This window comes from Phallusia mammillata, chromosome 6 (genome assembly GCF_965637545.1).
Source record: "Phallusia mammillata chromosome 6, kaPhaMamm4.hap1.1, whole genome shotgun sequence".
Taxonomy (NCBI): Eukaryota; Metazoa; Chordata; class Ascidiacea; order Phlebobranchia; family Ascidiidae; genus Phallusia; species Phallusia mammillata.
In genome coordinates, this window is record NC_137257.1 from 17,525,768 (window position 1) to 17,547,286 (window position 21,519).

Below are 21,519 nucleotides of genomic sequence, written 5' to 3' on the forward strand. Positions count from 1 at the left end.
AAAATCCATAGAAAACACAAGTTGTCGCACGCCATAGAAAACACAAGTTGTGGGGATGAAAATGGGGCGAAATTAGCGCGAATTTTGCATTGCGCCTTATGGGGCCGATTTATAAAATGATTAATTTGGATACTTTTGCGGTGTTTGATTTTGCAATTTCTGCAAAATTTTGAATAAAAATATAACTACGCTTAACTTATAATGTTTAAATGGAACTGATGAACATGAAATAGAGTTTAAATTAGGTTTTAGCGGGTAAATTTTCCAGTAGATATACATGTAGCCTACTTAAGTCCCGAAAGATAAAAAGGTTGTGATGTATATTCATCTAAAATTGGAATAAATAGTTTGACCATGGTCCTCCAAGGTCAGAAAAGTCATGACGTAATAGTGACGTCATCGTTTATTTACTGCATTTTGACGCTTTTAGCACATACTGAATTTTGAAAGCTTTTGGTACTACCTTTAAAGGTGTTGCACAATCTTTCCCTCTTTTTTTAATTTTTTTGAAAGATATTTCACACTTTTTAGTGATAAAAATATTTATTGCATTAATTAAGGTCTATATACCATGTTGAATATGTGTACTGTCATATGCAACACAACCACAAGAAAAAATGCAATATAAACAAATACAACTAACATTGATGCATAAAACAACCAATATCAACAAAATTGTTAAATCTTCTTGAATCTATTCACCTGTACAGCACAAAAAGTCTCGTGGGAAATTTTGCATCCAAAGTGGCACTTTTTTAATTTATTTCAGTTTCAGCTGATACTTCCCACAATACATGTTATGTGAGGATATCACAAAAAATCCAAATGATTTCATTAAGGGCATAAAATAACATGCAAGAATTATTAGCATTTTTCAAAATTGGTGATTCCATAAAATCAAAAAAGTCAAAACTTAAGAGACACACTGCACAGTATGACATGTTTTTTTAAAGCTTCATAAACTCAAACACAGTAGTTACATGAAGTCCAATAGATCCTCTGTCAGCCTTCTAAATGTCACAAAATTACATGTAAATCAATGAATGTTATTTGTCTTTCCATCTTGTTATGCATTACTATTTTATGTCATTATTTGTGTCTGTTTTAATCAAAATTGTTGCAAAATAAAACATTGGCATTTATGTTTTACTTTTTTCTGAGTCTATATGCCTGTTGGTATTGCAAGCCAGGAGCCATGCCAAACAGCAACTTCTTACACAGGTTTGGTGCGATGGGACACTAGATAATTCTTCTTCAGTAAGGATACTTTGAAATCAACGGCTTGTTCTTTTAAAAGCCCACCCATCCACCAGTTTCTTCATTATATTGGTGCACTTAACTGGCCACCAAACCACTTTTTTTACTATTTTAAGTTGCAAGTTTATATATATGAACACTTTATTCATCTTATCATAGAACTGTTAAATGTATTGCAAATTTATGTAGGTTTGCACTTTTTCCAGTAGCAAAAAAATAAGTATACCGTTAACCTAAATAAAGACTTTAAAAAGTATAACTTTGATAAACAAACTGCTTTGGTTAACACTTATATTTCTAAGTTTTTGAAATATCTGTACAATCAACATTTTTTATTACTAAAAACGGTCGGGATCATTTATATTTACTACACTTTATTCACAAATTTGCTAGCAAACGATGCAGAAAATTTTTTTCGCTAAACTCGTGCCAATAAAACTGCTTTCCTGCAAACATTGTGCGTTGCCTGGCAACCAATGACGTCATTTTTACGTCACGCATAAATTTTCTTGTCAGCAAGGCAATTTAGAAATAAAAAATATTTAGTCGTTAAGCCAGGTTATTGAAAAAAACATCCAAAACCCTATCCTTTGCGTTGTTAAAAGCGTGCAAAGTCGCCCCATTTCACGCTCCATGAATTCTCGTGCGACAACTTGTGTTTGATAGATAGACTTTGGTCTGCTCTGTCTGTACGTCATTTATCATGCGCTACTGACCAAGCGTGACCAGCCAAAATAGAAAAAATCTTTTATTTTGCATTTTATTTTTTACTATGTTTGTTTTGAATTTAACATTTCACGTTTGACCAAACGCCGTTAATTTACGAGCTGTATGTAAAATAATGTATGTATATATAAATCAGGAATATGTTTTTGCTTTTAACCATGTTTATATATTTTTTTTTAATTTTAAGCAAGCTCTATTATATATTTTTTGCATTAGGTAGCTTTAAAAAATAAGGCAACGACTCTGATAACACCACAAAAAAAACACGCATTGTATGTTACAGATCGGTTGGTTTCCGAATTAGGGGCCGAATTGGAACCTGTAGAGCTGTTTGAAAAAAAGCTGTCACAGTAAGCCTCTTTACATGGAGCGTTTAAGCGTATTCGATACGCTTATTCGATACGCATTTCTCTCGTTTTCGAAAAAGGAAAAAAAACCTTGAATGCGATTCGGTTCGGCAACCATGTAATTTTACGCTTTAGCGAATCGAAATCGTGACGTCACACAATGCGCATCAACGATACGATTCGATTCGCTCATGTAAAAAGGCTTAATAATACCTTATTGTGATAAGTCACAAACAGATCTTGACTAATTAACTGGGCCACGTAACTATTAACTAACTAGTTTGGTAACTACTGCACCATAGTACTGGGCCTTAAATAACATAGAAATCCGGTTAATTTAGGTCAAGGGTGGGGAACCTGCGGCCCGCGGGCCGCATGTGGCCCGCTTGCCTTTTTAATGTAGCCCGCGTCGGATTTTTGTTAAAGTATACCACATAGCATTAAAAACAGTAAAATGCTTATGTACAAACATCTCCTAGAAATGACTTCGACATTTTTGGTAATTTATATTCAATATCTCTCCATTCCACATTATGACGTAAACTTACAAAAAAATGCCACGCATTCAACCGCTTGCTATGATTGTGACGTAACAGTTACTGGATTGCCTCTCCTTGCAGTAACAAATCATTTGTCATGTGTTGTTAGTTTTAGATCAGTAATAGAGCTAGGGTGTTTTAACTCTTATTTTTTGGCGAAATAAGTGATAAACCTGTATGCCTTGTTTGTTGCAAACATGTAGCAGCAAAGAAAAAATCAAATATGGAGCGATAAAATATAAAACCACTTGTGTGCTTTGGGTATTTTTACTCGGAATTTGAAAATAAATAAATATTTGGCCCGCCCGAAACTGTTGTGCAATTCATGCGGCCCGCAGTACTAAGTAGGTTCCCCATCCCTGATTTAGGTCTTACTTCAAAAAAACTCTTCCGGACATATCAAAGTAATCATCCCATACTCAAAACAACTTCAAGCTCACTATTTTGATGGGTGAAAAGTAAGCAAAATAAGAAGTTTTTCGCTGTAAAGGCGTAGTTTGTGACGCTTTCCATCAGCAGAATGAGAGCTTAGTCAGAATAACCCTCTACGACCGAATAATTGACTTACTTGTTAGTTCAGGTACATACGCAAACACGCACTTACTGCTGTAACGTGCTTGCCTCACTAACACAAAATATAGATCTTGTCTTATCCTTTCTAAAATAAACAAACCATACATAAAAACTCAAGATTACGTTTAAATGTGATCTTGTAGCGAGGTGAACTCGTGGCTGAGCTGTCCAAAACGTAGGTAACTTAATTGCTACAGCGTTCTCTGAGTTTGTGGCTCCTGTCATATTGCAAAAATAACGTTTTTGCACGCTTGGGCTCACCAATGTAGCGAGGTGTTTATTCGAGTAATATCTTAATAGAATAACACAATGTGCGATACGCCGCATGAGACGAGAGTTCAAGAAAGAAGGCAATCTTTCCGGTTCGCTGTAGTATGAAAGCACACGATAACGGTAGTGAGAGAGACCGCTACACTCGCTTACTAACACCAAACAGAGCTGTTGTCTTGCACTTTCTGAAATGAAAAAAACCTACTGCTGCCCAAAAACCTCTTTGCACACACCAAATCACAAGTTTTGAAATTTTATTCGACCAGTATTTGTGGGAAAAGAAATGATCCACAGACAGTACAGGTTTACAACAAGTGAAATAAGCACGGTATCGTTTATTTAACAGCAAGTAAATGGGCCATCAAGGTAAGCTTCAAATTCAGTTTGGAATAGCAGCGGCCCTACATGCAGGATATGGTAGAAATAGAGTTACCATTATATTGGATTTTTTTGCAGAGCATAAATGCCCCAGCACAGTTCTTAGCGTTACAAGCACACAGCTTTACTACCAGACATAACAACGGACTGCTTAACATGCAAAAGGTGCTCCCGACTTAATAGACATACATATTGGTGCATAAACTTGAGATTTTATATCAGTAGTGTTTCTTATTGGGAACCAGGAGTAGATTGCACCTAAACTTCAAATTCCATGCCAAGACCAAGTTTGTGACCGCCAGCGTTTAAGTTCTTTGCATCAACCAAACTTGACAGGGTCAGTTTGACACCTGCAGAATAGAAAAATGGTTTATGAGAACAGAAGATAAGTTTTGATGTTACTGCTGCTATTGTAGAATCAAATACTGTCACTTTGGGTCATCTGTCATTAAAAAAGTTCAAGATTGCTTTCAGAAGAAGTTTGGCACACAATGGCAAATATATTAGCTGTTGCTGCCAGGCATAATATCAAGTTCATAACTCTTCTGGCAAATTGTATTTTTATACCAACGTTTGGGTGCTTAAACAGGTCACCTTCAGCATGGTTAATAACACTGAATATGCATACTGCAGTGTGTGATAAACGAAGGAAAAAAATGTATAGTATAGGGTGTCAAAAGGTTAGTACAAAAATGCAAGTGCCAGAAGAGCTCTATAAACTGTCAAATATGTTTACACAACAAAGTGACAAATCAAGTTTTGCAATAATATTTACCTGATCGAAGTTGATGAGTGTATCCCATTCCAATTTGGCCCGCATTGTTGACCTTAGCCTGTAAAACAGACAAGCATTAGCATTGTTATGATTAATTGTTTTGTCCGCAATTGAACTTTAGACACACTGCATACTATACACCCATCATAAACAGTATATTGTGACAACACAGTAATTTGGGTGACAAAAGCAACTATTTTGCAACATCCCTCAGCGAAGAAAGAAGAATTGTAAAATATCAACAGCCATTAAGCAAACAGCACAACTAAAAACACACATTATTAAAACAATTTGGCACTAAAATGCCTTCTTTCATTATGTTTACAATGTTTCTTTGTTTAAGTCACTTATGTCTTGCATTGTTGGAAAAGTTCCACTTACATTAAGAGTTGCATCACTGTCAATAACATATTTAGCTGCAATTCCAAAACGAGTGTTATTTTGGCCTGCAGTCCATGCAAGTTGAATACCAGTGGAAAGGCTCTTGTTAACACTCTGGAAAATTGAACCTCCAAACTCGGAAGCGTCATTGCTGAAATAAAACATATATATATAATATATATACTCTTATTTTACATTTTAAATTATATAAGTTTATGTGGTAAAATTATTACATATGCCCAAGAGAATGGTTAATAATTGTGGCTGGCATAATTTGCTGGTTGTACTTACACAGTTGTAAGAAGTTGGAAGTCGGCACCATTGTAACCAATGGCAACATTGTTCTTGGTAAGGGCAGATTTGGAGGTGTCGAAAGCGAATTGGTAACCAGCCAACCATCCTTCATACCTAAAAGAACAATTGCAACATATTTTTACATTTATGCCTCAAATATTAGCAAGAATTGTGGCTTTTTCTTTACAAGAAAATTACATGTTCAATAGTTGCAGTAATAAAGGCTTATGTATTTTATTTGTGATCCCTAAATCTAACAAATAAGGTTTGAAAACTTTTGTTTAAAATATTACTATAATTTATTGCACAGATTTCACATTTATATGTATAACAGTATTTTTTTAATTCATAGATTGAAACCGTAAAAGGCATTTGAACCATGGTATTATAACTTGCTGATGATTTAAAGACCGATGTCTAGACACTGAAAAGCAATGTTTGCTATCAAAGGCAACTACAGGGCTATACTAACTAACTCAACATCTTTTCAAAACAGCAATACTTAGGCGTGTGACAATGTCATGTCCCATCACTTTCCAAAATACACATATTTTTGGACACATTTTTCTTACCCAACAACTGCTGCTCCTTTAATTGTTGGTCCAGAGAAATCAAAGTCAGTGTCAAGGTTTGTGTTAATGTAGTCACGTTTGTATGCAGTCTTTAAGGTACCGGACTTCTTCCTGCAAGAAAAACCACAGGTTGACTACTTACATCAATGAAGTACAACATACAGTCAGACCACTTACAACACATGAACTTAAGTACGAAGCAATTGAATTTCTAAACGCAACATGTGAATAAAGCTCCTTTTTGGTGTGGTTTCCCACTCAAGTAAATCACCAAGTTCGTTATTTTTATAATGATGTTTTGTGCCCAACATTAACAAAAAAAATATTCTTTAATCAAAATAATTTTGTGAAGCGATTTGGTCGGGACCTTAAAGGGACACTGCAATCTTATTTAGTTTGAATAGTGATTTCGTGAGAAAGTAAAATCAGGTGGAATTTTGAAAAATCTCATGTGCTTGCATTAGTCATTTATTGCATCACAATCAACAGATCAAATGCATTTATTCGCGAACAATAACAAAGTCATTGATACTTTTAGTAATGTCTGTGACGTAACAAACGATTTTTTGGATTTGATGCACCTTGTAAAACTAGGTGAAGTTCATCTTACATGTTGCTGCGGAAAATATTGTATTAACTTAGCTTTCTACGGTTAATTTCAACCCACGGGCCCGAGTTTGGTGACTTCTGACTCACATAATTTCCCTCCAAAAACATTAAATTTCCCACCGGTTAAGAACCACTGTCTTAGTTAACTGCAATAATTACACATTTTTTCATATTCTTTTCCTCTTTACAAACATTAAACACAAAAACCTTCTTTAAAACAGAAATTTAACGATGAAAAATTTTGCAACCTCTGAAAAAAACCTTCACAACTGTAACAGAAACCTACCCAGTGTTTGGAGAGAAGGCGGTACAAAGAGACAATTTAAGTCCAGATGCGATTTGATCTTCAATTGCTACTTCTGTGGATAGGTTGTTATCGGTGGTCCACTTTTCAGTAAAAGTAAGACCATGCTTGGCTTGTTTGTATTTAGTTTCAAGTGATCCTACGATATTTCCTGTGTCATTACATGATGACCCTTTGGTGGTGAACTCCTGTCAATACAAAGCATGCTTTTACCTTTCATCAAAAAAACACCAATATTAACTTCAAACATAAACTTTTAAATGTAAATTATTAAATTTTACTTTGCAATTTTTTCAACAGGTTTCAAATTTCCAGAAAGTTTACAACAGATAATATAATTTGAAAATTCACAAACAATTGCCAGAATTTTAAGTTATATATTTGCACTGGAAAATACAAATAAGATTTTAAATGTCATTTTGTGTTTGGCAAAAAAAATTGATTGTGCTTTTAGCCTACCCATAGTCCAGACTAAGTTTTTATGCATGGAGGATTTTCTAGGCAAATTATTTTTTGCACGAAATTAAGACTTTTCTGCCAAGTGCATTTAGTGATTGACAAGATTTGTATGTTACTCGTGCAAGACTAGGTGCTACAAAATTGATTTAAATTTTTGGTAATAAATGTTAAATTAGTATAAATTGCTGTTAATTACTTTTCAAACAACAACTTTCAATGCAGTTTTTGACAAAACTTGCCAAAATACATTAAAAAATTTATAGTATGCAACATGCAGGTCATTCTTCCTAAAATGTAAGCAGCTGCTTTTACGAAAAAGTTTTATGTTTAACTGTAAACTTACAACTCCAGTTCCAGTTTTGGTTTTGAGATCAACTTTTGCAAAGCCGTAATCTGCAAAAATTTAAACCATGGTTAAGTTTTGTCACAGTTAAGCTCAATAATATATTTGTTCAAAAGGTAATAAAAAGCTTTATTACAGAAATTTGCATAAAACTTACTGAATCCTTTTTCAAAAAGATCTTTTGCAGATTTTCCAAGGTCTGAGTATTGTGGGGGAATGACCATCTTGAAATTTAGGTATTAACACTAATATATAACAAATAACAAAACCTAAAATCTTTGTCAGCAGCGGATCTGTCAACAAAGGTTAGAGTTAGAGGACATTAAAATTATGTTTTTGTCACAAATATTGATATTTGATTCGTTATACGATGCACTGATTCCTCTGTCCGTTTTTACAACACAAAATCTGGAATAGGATCTGCGTGTCAAAATAAAAACTGTAACTTTCTTGTTTGCCACCAAAAATGACATTTCAACTTTCTTAACAAAGCCTTTCAAAAGCCATACTAAAGTTGTTATCGCAGTGAAACGTTGTTGTTGTTTTTTAAATCTAAAAAGTAACAGTTTAAAGTGTATAAGTTCAATGCTAACGTCTTTCATCAAGCACATGGCACGCCTTCAACGACCGGGCCCTCGGCAATTATTGTACAACGATCAATGCAGAGGTGAACGCGGACATGTTGTGCGGGCTGTTGGGGACGCCGAAGCTTTGGGCAGGGGCAATATCAGATGATTGTCTCTTATGAAACATATTGTTTTTACATCCACTTGAAGTATTTTTATGTAATAGATAAAAGTAATAGGGCGTTGTTCTGAAACTCTTACCACCTGTAACTAAAATTTCTTACAAAATTGATCTAAATATAAGGTTAAAAATGTTGACGCAAACTTACTGCTCTTTGTAATCTCAAAACACACGTAAGTATGATGCAACTCATTTCAAATATTTGACAGACTTTTTTGATACAAAGTACATGCCTGTTTCCAATGAAATACTAGTGACTGTTTCGGCTTGTGTAACACTGCACGCGATTGTTCGTACCACGTTTTAGAATTCGCTTCTTTCGTAAAAGGATTACACTCGAAAAAGGAGGTGACCTTAATTCGCACTGCAGACCTTTTACGCAAAATTAAGTAACCCGGTTGCAACCACTTGACTGGTTGGCTAGAAGCTGGAAATCGAATTGTCTTGCTGGTTTATGAATGTCAGTTGGGTGTTAAACATGCGTCACCCGGTCGCGTAGAACTGAGATAATTAAACTAGCTTAACCGCCGTAATAAAGAGCCATTGTAGGCTACGCGATATTTAACAATGTCAAGTTTTCATTAATGACCCCAACGTCACAACTCACAACAAAGCTATCTACGGGCTATTTTTAAACAAGTTTGTTCGACGTATTGTGCAATACATAACATTTTCCTTGTCATCATTTAACAATCGTTCAGTGTCACGTGGTTGCGCCACCGGTCGTGAAATAGGTGTCGGCTAACGCTTGTTGGTTTTGGCTTCTTTGATTTGCATTGGAGCGATTGATTTAGTTTTCTTTCAGACGCACGCAAAACAATTGTTCTTCTGCGCAACAAGCCAATCCGAAAACAAACCCAAGATAGATAAAACACTGCCACCAACAATTTACTTCAAAGCTATAGCCGTCCTAGTGGTTCAAGTTAGGTTTCTTGTTGGCAGTAATCTAATGTTAAATAAGGTTTGAACTTAACTGTTTTCGCTGTTCTACAGAAATCACTGGCTATAAGTTAGATTGTGTGGAGACAACAAATCGTCGTTATGTAAACAATTCAAGTAACCAATTTGGTTTGTTGTCACCAAATAACATGTCCTAAGCTTTAGAAGCCCACTGCTAAAATCATGTCTACAGAGAAGTCTCGATTAAAAACTGAGATAAGAAGTTACGAGCAAGCAAAAGACGCGTTTCTAATTTCAGCAGCTGGCAAAAAGCTTACTGACAAGCTTCGCAAAGAGAAGCAAAAACAAAACAAGACATCAACTGGCCTGTGTTGCTGCTGCAAGCGAAGTAAGTGACATAAACAACAACTAATACGAAAACAGCGTTGCGGAAACGGTTTACGGATGTTGCTAGGCGTGCAATTAGGCGGTTGTTTCATAAAACCACATTAAAAACATTGCGTGTACAGATATATCTTAACTGAAGTAATCCCTTTGGATGGGTTACAATGAGTTTGTAAAGGGGTTTTCTGAGTACGTTTTGCGGAACAACGAACATTATTTTGTCTGGCAAGTGCTGTATATCGCACTTGCGCAAAAATGTTGACCTTATGTGCATAATTCATGGAATTTGGGGTAAAAATGCGTTAAATGGGTTGGACTGCATATGAGACATATGGCGGCCTATATTTTCATCGGGAAGTAATAACAATAAAGCATCTGTCTCTTCGCATTTTGGCAAAATTTTAATGCTACACCCAAGAATGCGTTTAAAGAGTGTGTTAGTGCAACAATCTTTTTTCACCTATACACAAAACAAATACAGTTTCATTAAAATCAAATCAGTCACTTTGTACAATAGTTACGCACAGATCGTTTTTACGCAACGTTTGTATGATCTCAAAATCCCTAAATTAACTTTTGTTTTAGCGGTTTTGCGCACTTTTTGTATTTAACTATACTGTTTCTCCCAACTTTTAAAACATAATGCCATTTTTGAGAATTGTTTATCGTTTTAGAAAGTCATGTTGTTCATATTTTTTATTGCTGTTAGCTTGTCACTGCGCATTTTTTTATCGCAGTTATTACATGAATTTTGTTTAAAAAAACACAGACAAAACAGATGACCCGAATGAAATGCGAAGACGACTTCAGTATTACGAAGATAAAATTACGGAAGCAGTGGCCATGGCTTGTGCAGAACAGTTGCGAAATTTAAAGGAAATTACCCGGGAAATACGGGAAAACCGTTCACTTCAGCCAAAAGATAAAGAGCTCCAGAGGGCTCATCGAATCTTGTACCGTGACAAGTACCGTAAAAGTAAGCTCTTTATCAAATTTGACAACATATGGGTTGGTAAAACTACTAACACAAGAACTTACTACACGCAGGTTTGTTAAATTCCGGTAAGTGGCGCACTCAAATATTGAAAATGCACATGCTGACGTCCAGGGCTATTTGGGTTAGTCTGAGGTTTCACAATAATAATAACAATATAATTAACCTAAAAACCTAGTTGTTTATGTTAAATTTAGTCCCTGACCATATCCCAGTTTCACTGTTTTTTTAAAAAATAGCTGCGCTCTTTACGACCTCCATCGGTATTTTACAAACAGTGTGTGCTGTGAGTTCCTGTGTTATAGTAGCTCTACCATATTGTTTACGTGACATCGTTATTCCGATACATTTATTTGGGTCGTAGAAAATGCTAAAAAACAGTACGATTGACTGTTTATGTGCCTGTAACCGGTTTTGGTACAAAGTCAAATTTATGGTGTTGGAAACTCTTGTTGTTTCCAGTGATCTTGAACAGTTGTATATTTGTGTGATATAAAAGAATTAGCGGGGATTAAAGACGACAATATAACAAAGCTTAATTTTTATTACTGATATTTAATTATATAGCCTACACGCATTATCCGATACATTAACCTAAATTATTTGATAACAATTTCAATTCGTTGTGTTTAAAATCTTAACACCCGTGAGAAAAAAAACGCCCACTAAAGCAGATTTTGCAATCATTAGATCTGCCGTTGAATTATTGTTCAAAATGTCCACGAAGTAGGCCTACATTTTTGATGGTTGTCAAGTGCTTGTTATAGTTGTTTGTTACTACCTCTTTGGCGACGAATGGTACAGAAGTGCGTTTTTATCTTTTTTTTATGATTTCGAAAGTTTCAAGTTTTTACCCTGTAAAGAGTTTTGTAATGTTCTTGACCAGCCAAACGTTTCACAGACAAAATACAAAAATATACACATGAGCGCAAGTTGTTCTAACACAGCGGTTCTCAAACTGGGGTCCGCGGTCCTTTGGGGGTTCGTGAAGCAATTTTGTGAGGACCACAACGTACTTCTATAATTTTATTTGACGTCAGTTTGGGCCACTGAACAAGTGTAAATCGAACAAAAATTAAAGATTAGCTGTCTCCGTTGCTACAGAATAACCTTTATTACCTTTAACTAACAAAAAAGCATTTGTTCGCGTACAATTGTAGTGTTTTTCTGTTTTGTCGGATCAAAATTGTTATGCGTAATTTGCAAAACTAGCTAAAATTTTTGCAAATCAACTTTCGTTTTGCTAGAATACACATTCCAGCTAAAGGACCGCGAGCCCTCGATATAATGGCAAAGGGACTGTTTTGAAAAAGTAATGAAAAAGTTTGAGAACCACTGTTCTAACAGTAATGATTTATATTGTCACAAGGGCATTTATGTTCCTTTTCTTAATTGTGTCGTTTTTATCCTCGGTGGGCAGGCAACACCTGAAAGCGTTATGCTTATAATAAATACACTGTCAAACTTTCTATTTTATTGGAAGTTCGATTTTTTCGTAGTGGGTGACCTAAATTTTGATCAAACTTTTACTGTCGCTCTCATTTCTTAGGGAAACATAAGCTACCGAGATAAGATTAGCACCAACAACCTCATGAACAAGACGGTTACGCTAATCACCCGGGCACTTTGGCGGTTATGTTTACCACCTTGCACTGCTATCTAAACCTTTGGTGATAAGGCCCCTGAGATTTTCCAATCTTCTGTATTGTACGTAGATTTACTATTTGCCACCGAATCTTCGATCAAAGAAAAACTTGAAAAGGCCATTGCAAAAACGTACGACAGAGAACCACTTGCTTCTGACCTACACAAAGAACTCGCTCAAGCGGAACGAGCACTTGAATACGTCATGCGCAGAGAGCGACAACGCAGGGGAAGCACTTGGAAGTTTCAATATGACGCCCAACAGGTTTGTGACAGAAATGATAAAGTACCGTATTGACTATATAAAACTGACATAGTTTTTTAGGTTTTTCATATTCTCGTACAGGACCTAATGGCGAACTTTTTTGTTTGGATATGTACGAATTTTGCTAGGCGACCCCTTTCAGTAAACACGGCAAAATGGGTTATTTTTAAGGTCACAAATGACAACCAATATGCAATGAATAAGACGCAATTTATTTTAAATCTTGTGTAAACCGTATACATTGAAATTCTTGTTTTTTAGCTGCCTACACCAAAATCTAACTTTTTGCATGAAAAATACTTTTGCCAGTATTAAATTATTTACCCACAAGTTAAACATGATCTTGCATTCCAGATGTTACAATCACCCAGTTAAATCAACAAAACTTTTTTACATTTGACGCTTAAATATGTTTAGTATTTGTTAAGCACTGAATGCTGGTTCGTACGTAATTCCGCCTTTTATGATGTCACAAAAAATAGAAATAGAAATATTTCTTCTTGTTTGGACAGCGTTTAGACCAGAACGGAACGAATGAAGTAACGTTATTACTTTTTATTTCTTTAATAATTCGGCACCGATATTTGAAATCTACTAACACAAGAACTCACAGACAGGCCTGCTAGTTTCCAAAAGGTTTGCTGAGTCAGCAATTGTTGACATAGTGAAAACCGATGCTCCGTTGCGCTACCGATTGGAAATTAGCAGGCCTGTCTGTAAATTCTTGTGTTAGTAGCACTACCGTCATGCCGAGATAAATTTAAACGGTATTTCTGTCTTTACAAAAAATCATCTCTTCGTGGTCTTTACAACTCCTAATCCAACAAGGAAAGAAGGTTGTATCACACAACAATTATCGCCGGGAAGTTGTTACGTCACATAACACTTAATGTTTATGTTATTTTATTCTTGTCACTGCTGTACGGTTGTACATTTTTTTCATTAGTAAACCATATTCATCTTTATGACTAAAATAAGCAATTACAATGATAAATTATAGCTAAAGTGTAGTATCCTGCCCTACCACATGCACAGATGGAATTCAAAGGTGAAAACAGTATGTACTGTCTGCAATAATATGCTTATATTCTGTCCATGATTGGTATTAGGCTGGATACAATCTATCCTATTGGGTTGGAGACGACCAGCATTGGCTCCGAAACAAATACAGAAAGTACGAAAGGAGGACCAATGAAGACGAAAGAATAGTGGAGAATCCAATTATCGAAAGAGAATCGGAGCCTGATGATACGGAAAACAATAAACTCAGGAGCCAACTTTTAAAAAGTAAGGGTCGAGTTTTGTGATGATTGTGCGCATTTAAATCCCACGACGACATATTTACAAATGGTTTAATTGCTAAGAATTTCAATACAAAATCTTTATAGTACATTGGGATCAGACTTTCATGAAACATGGACATAAAGACTCTTTTTAGACACTATTTAAAGGAGATTAAATATTTAAAGCAGACTTTTCTAATCCAGCACTTGTAGCTTAGTTGTTAAAGCGCAGTCCATAGAGAGTTTTTGATGTCTAAGAGTAACGGGGTTTATGTACAATTTTAGATTCTAAATCTATTACTCTCATACGGCGGAAATTTGCTCCCTTACCTGTGTACATTCTGTTTGAAGGTTTAGCCGAGGCATCTACCCGCCGAGAAGTTACCGAAATTCGCAGCGCCATCTTGAGGATAAACGAAAGTCGATTTAAACATGACATGAAGTTTGAAGTTACGCGAGCCGAACAGCTCATAGCGGAATTGGAAAAACAACCTCCTGAAATTGGAATCGATGATAAAGCGAATAAGGACGACTTGAATGAGAGGTAGTGAATTACACTAAATTAAACTCATATTAAACTCGTATTATAGCAACTACTACTGCCACTATACACGGGGTTGTCATGCCGTCCTTATTTTCAAGGTCAATGTCTTAGAGTAATTTATTGTCCTTATTTCTAAGGGTTGTTCTTGTTTTTGAATTGAGTCCTTATTTTGTCCTATTTTCAACAAATACCAGTCACATTCCCGCTACAAATAAAAGTTAACCTATACCTGAACTGTCGTTGGATGCACGAAGTAAGTACAAACAAGAAGTTGCTGGAACAGATTGTTTCTGGCAGAAAGTTTAGCATGTGATATTTCATGGCTCGTATAAATGCAAAGGTTGTTCATAAAACGTTTGTTTTGTTTCTTATGATAATTTAAATGTTCGGTTGTCCTTATTTTGGGCTCCATGTCAAAGGCAACCCTGGCTATACCTCATGACAGACCCCAATTTAACTAAATTTCGTAAAGAGCTGAATTATTTATTTATCAGCCAAAGGGGTTAGGCTTAGAAATTAAGATTTTTTAAAAAATCTTAAAAATGTTACGTTTGAAATTTTAGTGATAAAACCTTACCCCAACCCTAACCGTCAGTATTTTGGAGATATATCGTTTCAGAAAGGTATTTGTGCTCTTTGCGCCACCTATCCAATTTTAGCTTAACGTGGGCCTGTCGTGAGGTGTGGTGTTAGTAAATTTTCCATATTATAGATCCTTACACAAACTTTTTGTCGAAGACTGCTTTTAATTTGTGTATCCATGAGAAAAAAATCCCATAAAGTGTAAAAGAGTTCTAAATAACTCCCTTTTAGTCATAATACAATGGTTCGTTTTTGCAGTAAAGTTTTTTTTTGCAGTGACGATTCAGAAGAACTTCGGGAGAGGTTGCACAAAGCGGTGTGGAACGAAACACTAGATTTCGTAGAACTCCGAGAATCCGCAGATTTATTTGAAGCAGCAAACCTTGAAGACATCAACGGAGATTTAGCAAAAGCTCATCGGATATTACAAGCTAACATTTATGTGGAAGGTATTGAATAGGTATTTGGTTTTCTCAGTTTGGTACACATTTCACAGGATGCATTGTCTAACAGCGTCACAGAATTTATCCATACGGGCTGTTGTTTATCTATAACTACCCAAAAACCTTGTGGACTCTTAGTTCTGAAAATTAGCTTCGATCATAAGTAGTCTACAACTACCTTTACATTTCGAAGGTTCAAAGTCATACAGGAAGTTTGTAGTAAGCTGCAGACAGTGCACACCGTTTTGGCCTATAAGGTCTCATAAGTGCAGCTGGTGAAAAAAGGCATATGTCATTGGCTAGTGTAGCCATCTAACGACACTCCGGTTTATTGGAAACTGGTCTCTCGTATAGTGTAAATCTGAAAATGGAAGCCATCCCGCTAAGTCATCGGCAGAATAATGTTAAGTTATCGGCTGACCAAATTGTCGGTAATCAAAGAATACATATTTTACTAAGTTATTCACTTCGAGTTTTTCGTCACTTTTCGTAAAAGCCATCACTTAAATTAAACAGAATTTAAAACACAGAATCGTCTAATGCAGGGGTTCTTAACCTGGGGTGCACGCACCCCCAAGGGGTGCGAGAACTGTTCCTAGGGGGTGCGGGGATGCTGAATCATTAAGGTTGGTTAGGTCTATTCTATTTAAGCAATTACAGAAGGGGGAGCGAAAGTTGGTTAGTGATTTGAAAGGGGGTGCGAAAATTGGTTGGTGATTTGAAAGGGGTGCAGCAAGGAAAAAAGGTTAAGAACCACTGGTCTAATGAATATTGGTATATTTTTGCAGGTTTAAGACATGGCATTGAAGATCGAGATCTGGACGTTTTAGAAACAATTTTAGGAGAAATTGACTTCAAGCAAATGAAGTGTGAGGTCGGTGAAATTTACGATGAAGCTAAAAATCTTATCCGCAAGATGACGTTAGAGCGCCGAAACAAAAATATGGCTCTGACGCTAAAGCGAGGTAATTTTGTAAAACGTAAAAAAATGTGAAAACAGTTTTTTGTGTGAAAAAAAGCTGTGAAAACGATTTTGGGCCAAACCAATGCCCACACCTTGTTGTATTTAGCCCCGCAACAACGATAAGCAAAAGTTTACTGTTTTGACTTTTCCCCGACAGTTTTTTTAAATTTTTTTAAAGATTTTTTAACAAATTAGAGTTTGTGGTCTCTTTTGGGTCAGGTTAGGGTTTAAATTGAATAAAACGAGATTGATTCGGGCCTGACTTCTCTCTCGGCCTCATTTGTGCCCCAATTTTACTACCTTTTGGTCCTAACTTAGTTCCTTTTTTTGTTCGGGTTCATGTTAGGTTTGGGGCTTGTTCTTTCGGTAGCTGGCAAATCAAATCAGCACTCTTTAATTGTAAATGTCTTCATGATGAAATTAATGTCAAACATTTTCAGGATCATCCGGTTTGGGATGATTCCGTGATGGTACGAACATTTTTTTTTTAATTTTAGAACTTGCACGAGCGATGAGCAACCGTAACGCACCACAGATCCGTAACACACTGACCAACATTCGCCAGGCCCAGTTGGAAGAAAAATTGTCGGATGAGGTGAAGGCGGCCGAACGATTATTACGGGAGCTTGAATTGGAAACAGAAGAGTTGCAGAAAGATATGGAGGAGAAAAACGAACTGGAAAGAATAAACAAAGAAGTTTTTCGATTGCAACAACGTAAGAATTGATTGTAAAACAAAATGCTGTCGATTAGGGGTAACATCATAAAAGTCAGAACATGTTCACAGATTCACGAGTCATAAGATAATGTTTTAAAATAATACTTTGATTTTTTGTTGCCATTGTTAGGTAAACTTGAAGGCTTGTAAATAATACTTGCTTTTCACAAAAAAAGAATATTTTATTTGTACAACACTTGCTATTCGAGACCAATTAAATGCGATTTTACGTTATACTATTTAAACCAGCGGTTCCCAAACTGGGGTCCGCGGTCCCTTAGGGGTCCGTGAGGCAATTTTGGGGGGACCGCGAAGCGGTTCAAGTAATTCTATAATCTTATTTGGCGTCAGTTTGTGCCACTAAATAAGTTTAAAATCAAAGTAGAATTGATAATCGCCTATCTCTAATGCTAAACAATGGCCTTTATTGTCATGCTGTCTTTGAATGATTTTGTGCGCAATTTTGCATAACTGGCTAAAATCCTGCAATCAACTTTTGTTTTTATGAAATATACATTTAGGCTTAAGGACCGGGAGCCCTCGAAATAATGGCAAAGGGACCGTTTTGAAAAAAATATGAAATAGTTTGGGAACCACTGATTTAAACAAACAAATAAACGCTATTTAAGCAAACAAACAAAAATACCGATTGGGATATACCGGAAACGTCTTTATTGCTAAAAACGTACTTTACTTTTTTTAAGAAAATACTTTACTTTTATTAAGAAAACGCATTTTCTAAACGTAGAAATTTATTTGCGATGCGACTGTACTAAACTAAATCAGGCAATCGAATACCTCACTTTGCCATTATTTGGCATAGACAAAGACTAGAAAATATTTAAAAGCATATGTCGCGTAATATTTTTTATGTTTTTTCTTTGATTTGTCAGTCTTACAAGGAGCAATTGATGAGGGCGATATCAGCTTGCTTCAATCAGCAATACAAAGTGTAATAGACAGTGGACTGGAAGATCTTCTGCGTTCCGAACTGTCAGATGCCAATGAGCTTCTGGATAAATTAAAAGAGAAACTTGCCTTTCGCAAAAGCGTAGCCGAAATTCCAGCCAGGGTAAATTTCTGTTTAAAAATTGTAACTTGGAATAAATAAGTCGAAATAGAGCAACCTAATAGACTTTACAGGTCTTCAATTTCTGCAAGAGAATAGTTTTTTTTTTGCAATAACGTCACATAAAAAATGTGTTTTTATGTCGTATTATCTTTTTCGAACTCTTTTACACTAAAAAAAAACTTTTTATGTTACACAAAAAAATTCTGACTGCAATACTAGTAATAGGCGATAAAATAATCTTGGAAGTATGGGAAATGTGTATGACTGTATGGCATACTGTTAAAACACTTTCTTTTTGTATGGATCTGAAACATAACATGGCGTGCACATCTTTCAACATGCTAAGCAGTTTAACGTATTTTTGCCCTAAAAATGATTTGTTCATTGCCATGCTCGTATCTAACCAGGAAAACTATGTCCACAGTACGTATCAGAGGTTCGTAGTTACAAGAATCCACCAGCTGGGAGTCTGGAAGTAATGCAAGCAACATTTCTACTTCTTGGCTTTGACGAAAACAATCTCAAGGTGAACTGGTTAACAAGTGCCTACTCATGTATTTGTCCACATCATATAGTTCGTACATTTTACACATTGGTCTACTTTAAAACAGTGAAGTGGTGTGCAGCATTGACCAGTTTCTGTTAAAATTCGGTCTATATTTTTTCTTATCTGCAAATCTATTTTTTTCACATTTGCAAATTCAGAAGCAATAACAACAAACCCAATTATAAAAAGTGACCAATCCTACATTTAGTTTCAACCCTATTCCAGTCTCACTATTAATTTGAATAACTGTGCTCTTTACACCTCTATCGGTATTTAGCGACCTTTACCTGTTGTGAGCTCTTATGTTAGTAGCTCTGCCACAATAAACAGGGCAAGAAATCAATGCAAAATTTTTCACAGACGTGGAGGGACATACAGACTCACCTTGGTAAAGGCGGAACGGATTCGTTTCGTTACCGTGTAGTCAAGCGTGACACACACGTGATTGACGATCACGTGGTGGAACGAGCACAAGATTTGCTCGATGAGATATCGCTTGACGATGCACAGAATCTCAGCTTATTAGTAAATTTGTTTTACCGGTAAGAATTTTCTTTCAGAATGTAGAAATTATTCATAGTGGACTCTCTTAGTGACCGTGAAGTGGCTGCAAATATTGTTATGTGGTTAAGCGTCGTTAGGCCCCCAAACCCCCCCAAAAGATTTCTAACCGTTTTCCTTGTTTGCCCTTTTATAGCTTACGAAGGTGTAAATTACACCCAAGTTTCTTTAACACTTCAATCCTGCAAAACTGAAAAAAATTCCTCAGTTGTGGCATTAAACAGATTTGGTTGGGCATGGCTTTTAGTCTGTTATACTCCCATGCAGCAAACTGGAGCGTTTGCACTAGTCCATGTAGTCATACCTTGTCACTGATGAGACCTTGCACAATTTGCTATTTTTTAATTGCCCATAAACACTCAAAATTTATTTCTATTCCGTTTGTTTCTGTTCAATTTAAAAGTCGCCCAAGAACCATAAAGCCTGTTTTGTTTCGCAGTTACTGCCAAGCTGTTATCAACGAATCAAACCCACCAAATGCGACCAACTCATAACGGCCACCCACTACTCGCTGATGTAACAATTTATGACAATAATTTTCTTTGTTGAGATATTGACGAAGCCTGTTGGGAAAAAGTTTGCATCTATTTTAGTAGTAGAAGTAGAAATTTAAGAGACTTGATGGTCTGTTTTTGTATTTATTTCTGTACCATACGTCTTGTTATAAGTCTTCATCTACCAAGCAACTACTGGATAAGTTTGTACAGTACTCAGTCGCCAGTAGCTTTGTACCTTTTGTTGATTTTTATCTTATTGATACACAAATAAAACAATGGTCCTTTTACGTTCAATGAAACCCAGACGTTTATCAAAAGCGACATCGTGCCCTGTTAAACAACTAGAACGAAACAAAACTCAATACGGTTGCTATCAACTTGTTTTTCCTTTTTCACGGAGTGTTGTTTTGGTGTTAGATATGTTGTGGCTGTACAAAGAACAGGAGAAGCTCTGTCTTATTTTGTGCACAAAAGTTTGGTGCTTACAGGCAACATAAAAACTCCATAGTACCAAGAGCTACCAAGAAATCCATAAATCTTGCGTGGGTAAAAAGGGCACAAAAACACTCATTATGGACATTATGCACAAAAACACTCATTATGGTTATGGACAAATTAAAAATATGTTATGCATTTTCTCAAGTTATGTGCAAAAACACACAATGATATGTCGTCTTCCCATTTGACTATAGGGTTGCTCTGACCCTAAGCTATATTGCTTTTGCTTTGACAATGAATGTTGTGTTGTTGTTGTTTTTTCAAAGCAAGGTTGTGCGTACGTTGGGACGCCAAAACAATATTAACAAAACCGGTTTACAATCATAAGATATGCGCTTTTTTAAGATCCAGCAAATACGTACAGTGCGTTGTTACGTCACAAACGAGTGTCAATTTCAAATGACGCTCATTTAAACAAATTGCCAATTGTGGTTACAAGCAAGCCAATGATTGCTTTGTAAGCGTTGTTGGGTAACACTTGCGTCAATTGTTGTTCTTCCAATCAAGTTGCTTTAATATAACACGTGACTTGTACATGACATGTGACTGCTTGGTTGCTTAGCGTGGGAACAATATTATGAACAAGTTTTTATTGTCACCTGCACCTTGGAAAATGTATCACAAAATATTCTTTTTCTAAATTGATAAAAGATATCAATGTTGCTGTGGTAAATAACATGTCGCGTTTTTTTAATTTTTCGGGAGCAACTGTTGTACCGATCTTTATAACTGTTTTCAATTTCGATTTCGTCTGTTTTTGATTGAAGGCGACGGCATTTAGTAGCTTGTTGACTCAAATTTATGACCGTTTAGCTGAACGGTTATTACTTATTTCTCTTACAACTCCCATGTTAAAACAATCGGGAAATTGGGATTTTTAGCCGGGGGAAAAGGAACAAAATAGGTAGGAACAACTGCTTTACTCTAAAATTTACCGGCACGGCGCGTTAAGTGACTATACTTTATGTACCAGGTAATTCGAAACCGACAAGGTGCACCTGCTTGCCTTGTTGTAGAAATGGTGTATCTTTTCACCTTAGGTTGTGAAC

At 35.9% G+C, this 21,519-nt stretch overlaps 2 protein-coding genes across 2 annotated transcripts; one reads left to right on the plus strand and one right to left on the minus strand.

The window, feature by feature from the left end:
- Positions 1 to 3,949: 3,949 nt before the first annotated feature.
- Positions 3,950 to 8,141, minus strand: LOC145233810 (non-selective voltage-gated ion channel VDAC2-like). The gene is made up of 8 exons (XM_080098599.1): positions 7,985 to 8,141; positions 7,828 to 7,877; positions 7,008 to 7,213; positions 6,113 to 6,223; positions 5,538 to 5,654; positions 5,247 to 5,397; positions 4,866 to 4,923; positions 3,950 to 4,440 (listed from the first exon to the last, which is right to left on the minus strand). Exons 1-8 carry the CDS (start codon positions 8,049 to 8,051, stop codon positions 4,349 to 4,351), a joined length of 852 nt encoding a protein of 283 aa, XP_079954725.1. The 5' UTR covers positions 8,052 to 8,141; the 3' UTR covers positions 3,950 to 4,348.
- Positions 8,142 to 8,771: 630 nt separating this feature from the next.
- Positions 8,772 to 21,009, plus strand: LOC145233808 (uncharacterized). Its single transcript, XM_080098597.1, has 12 exons — positions 8,772 to 9,862; positions 10,628 to 10,834; positions 12,568 to 12,761; positions 13,871 to 14,048; positions 14,396 to 14,588; positions 15,447 to 15,619; positions 16,402 to 16,578; positions 17,075 to 17,293; positions 18,189 to 18,367; positions 18,792 to 18,893; positions 19,275 to 19,456; positions 19,915 to 21,009. The coding sequence occupies exons 1-12, from the start codon at positions 9,697 to 9,699 to the stop codon at positions 19,967 to 19,969; spliced, it is 2,025 nt and encodes a 674-aa protein (XP_079954723.1). The 5' UTR covers positions 8,772 to 9,696; the 3' UTR covers positions 19,970 to 21,009.
- Positions 21,010 to 21,519: the final 510 nt, after the last annotated feature.

Excerpts from the sequence above, each read along its gene's own strand:
- LOC145233810 (XM_080098599.1), bottom strand. The coding sequence starts at position 8,051 with ATGGTCATTCCCCCACAATACTCAGACCTTGGAAAATCTGCAAAAGAT. Across the intron at positions 5,655-6,112 it reads AAAGGAGCAGCAGTTGTTGG|GTATGAAGGATGGTTGGCTG; the intron begins GTAAGAAAAATG and ends TTGTTCTTTTAG. Across the intron at positions 5,398-5,537 it reads TTCCAACTTCTTACAACTGT|CAATGACGCTTCCGAGTTTG; the intron begins GTAAGTACAACC and ends GTTTTATTTCAG.
- LOC145233808 (XM_080098597.1), top strand. The coding sequence starts at position 9,697 with ATGTCTACAGAGAAGTCTCGATTAAAAACTGAGATAAGAAGTTACGAG. Across the intron at positions 12,762-13,870 it reads TTCAATATGACGCCCAACAG|GCTGGATACAATCTATCCTA; the intron begins GTTTGTGACAGA and ends GATTGGTATTAG. Across the intron at positions 16,579-17,074 it reads GGCTCTGACGCTAAAGCGAG|AACTTGCACGAGCGATGAGC; the intron begins GTAATTTTGTAA and ends TTTTAATTTTAG.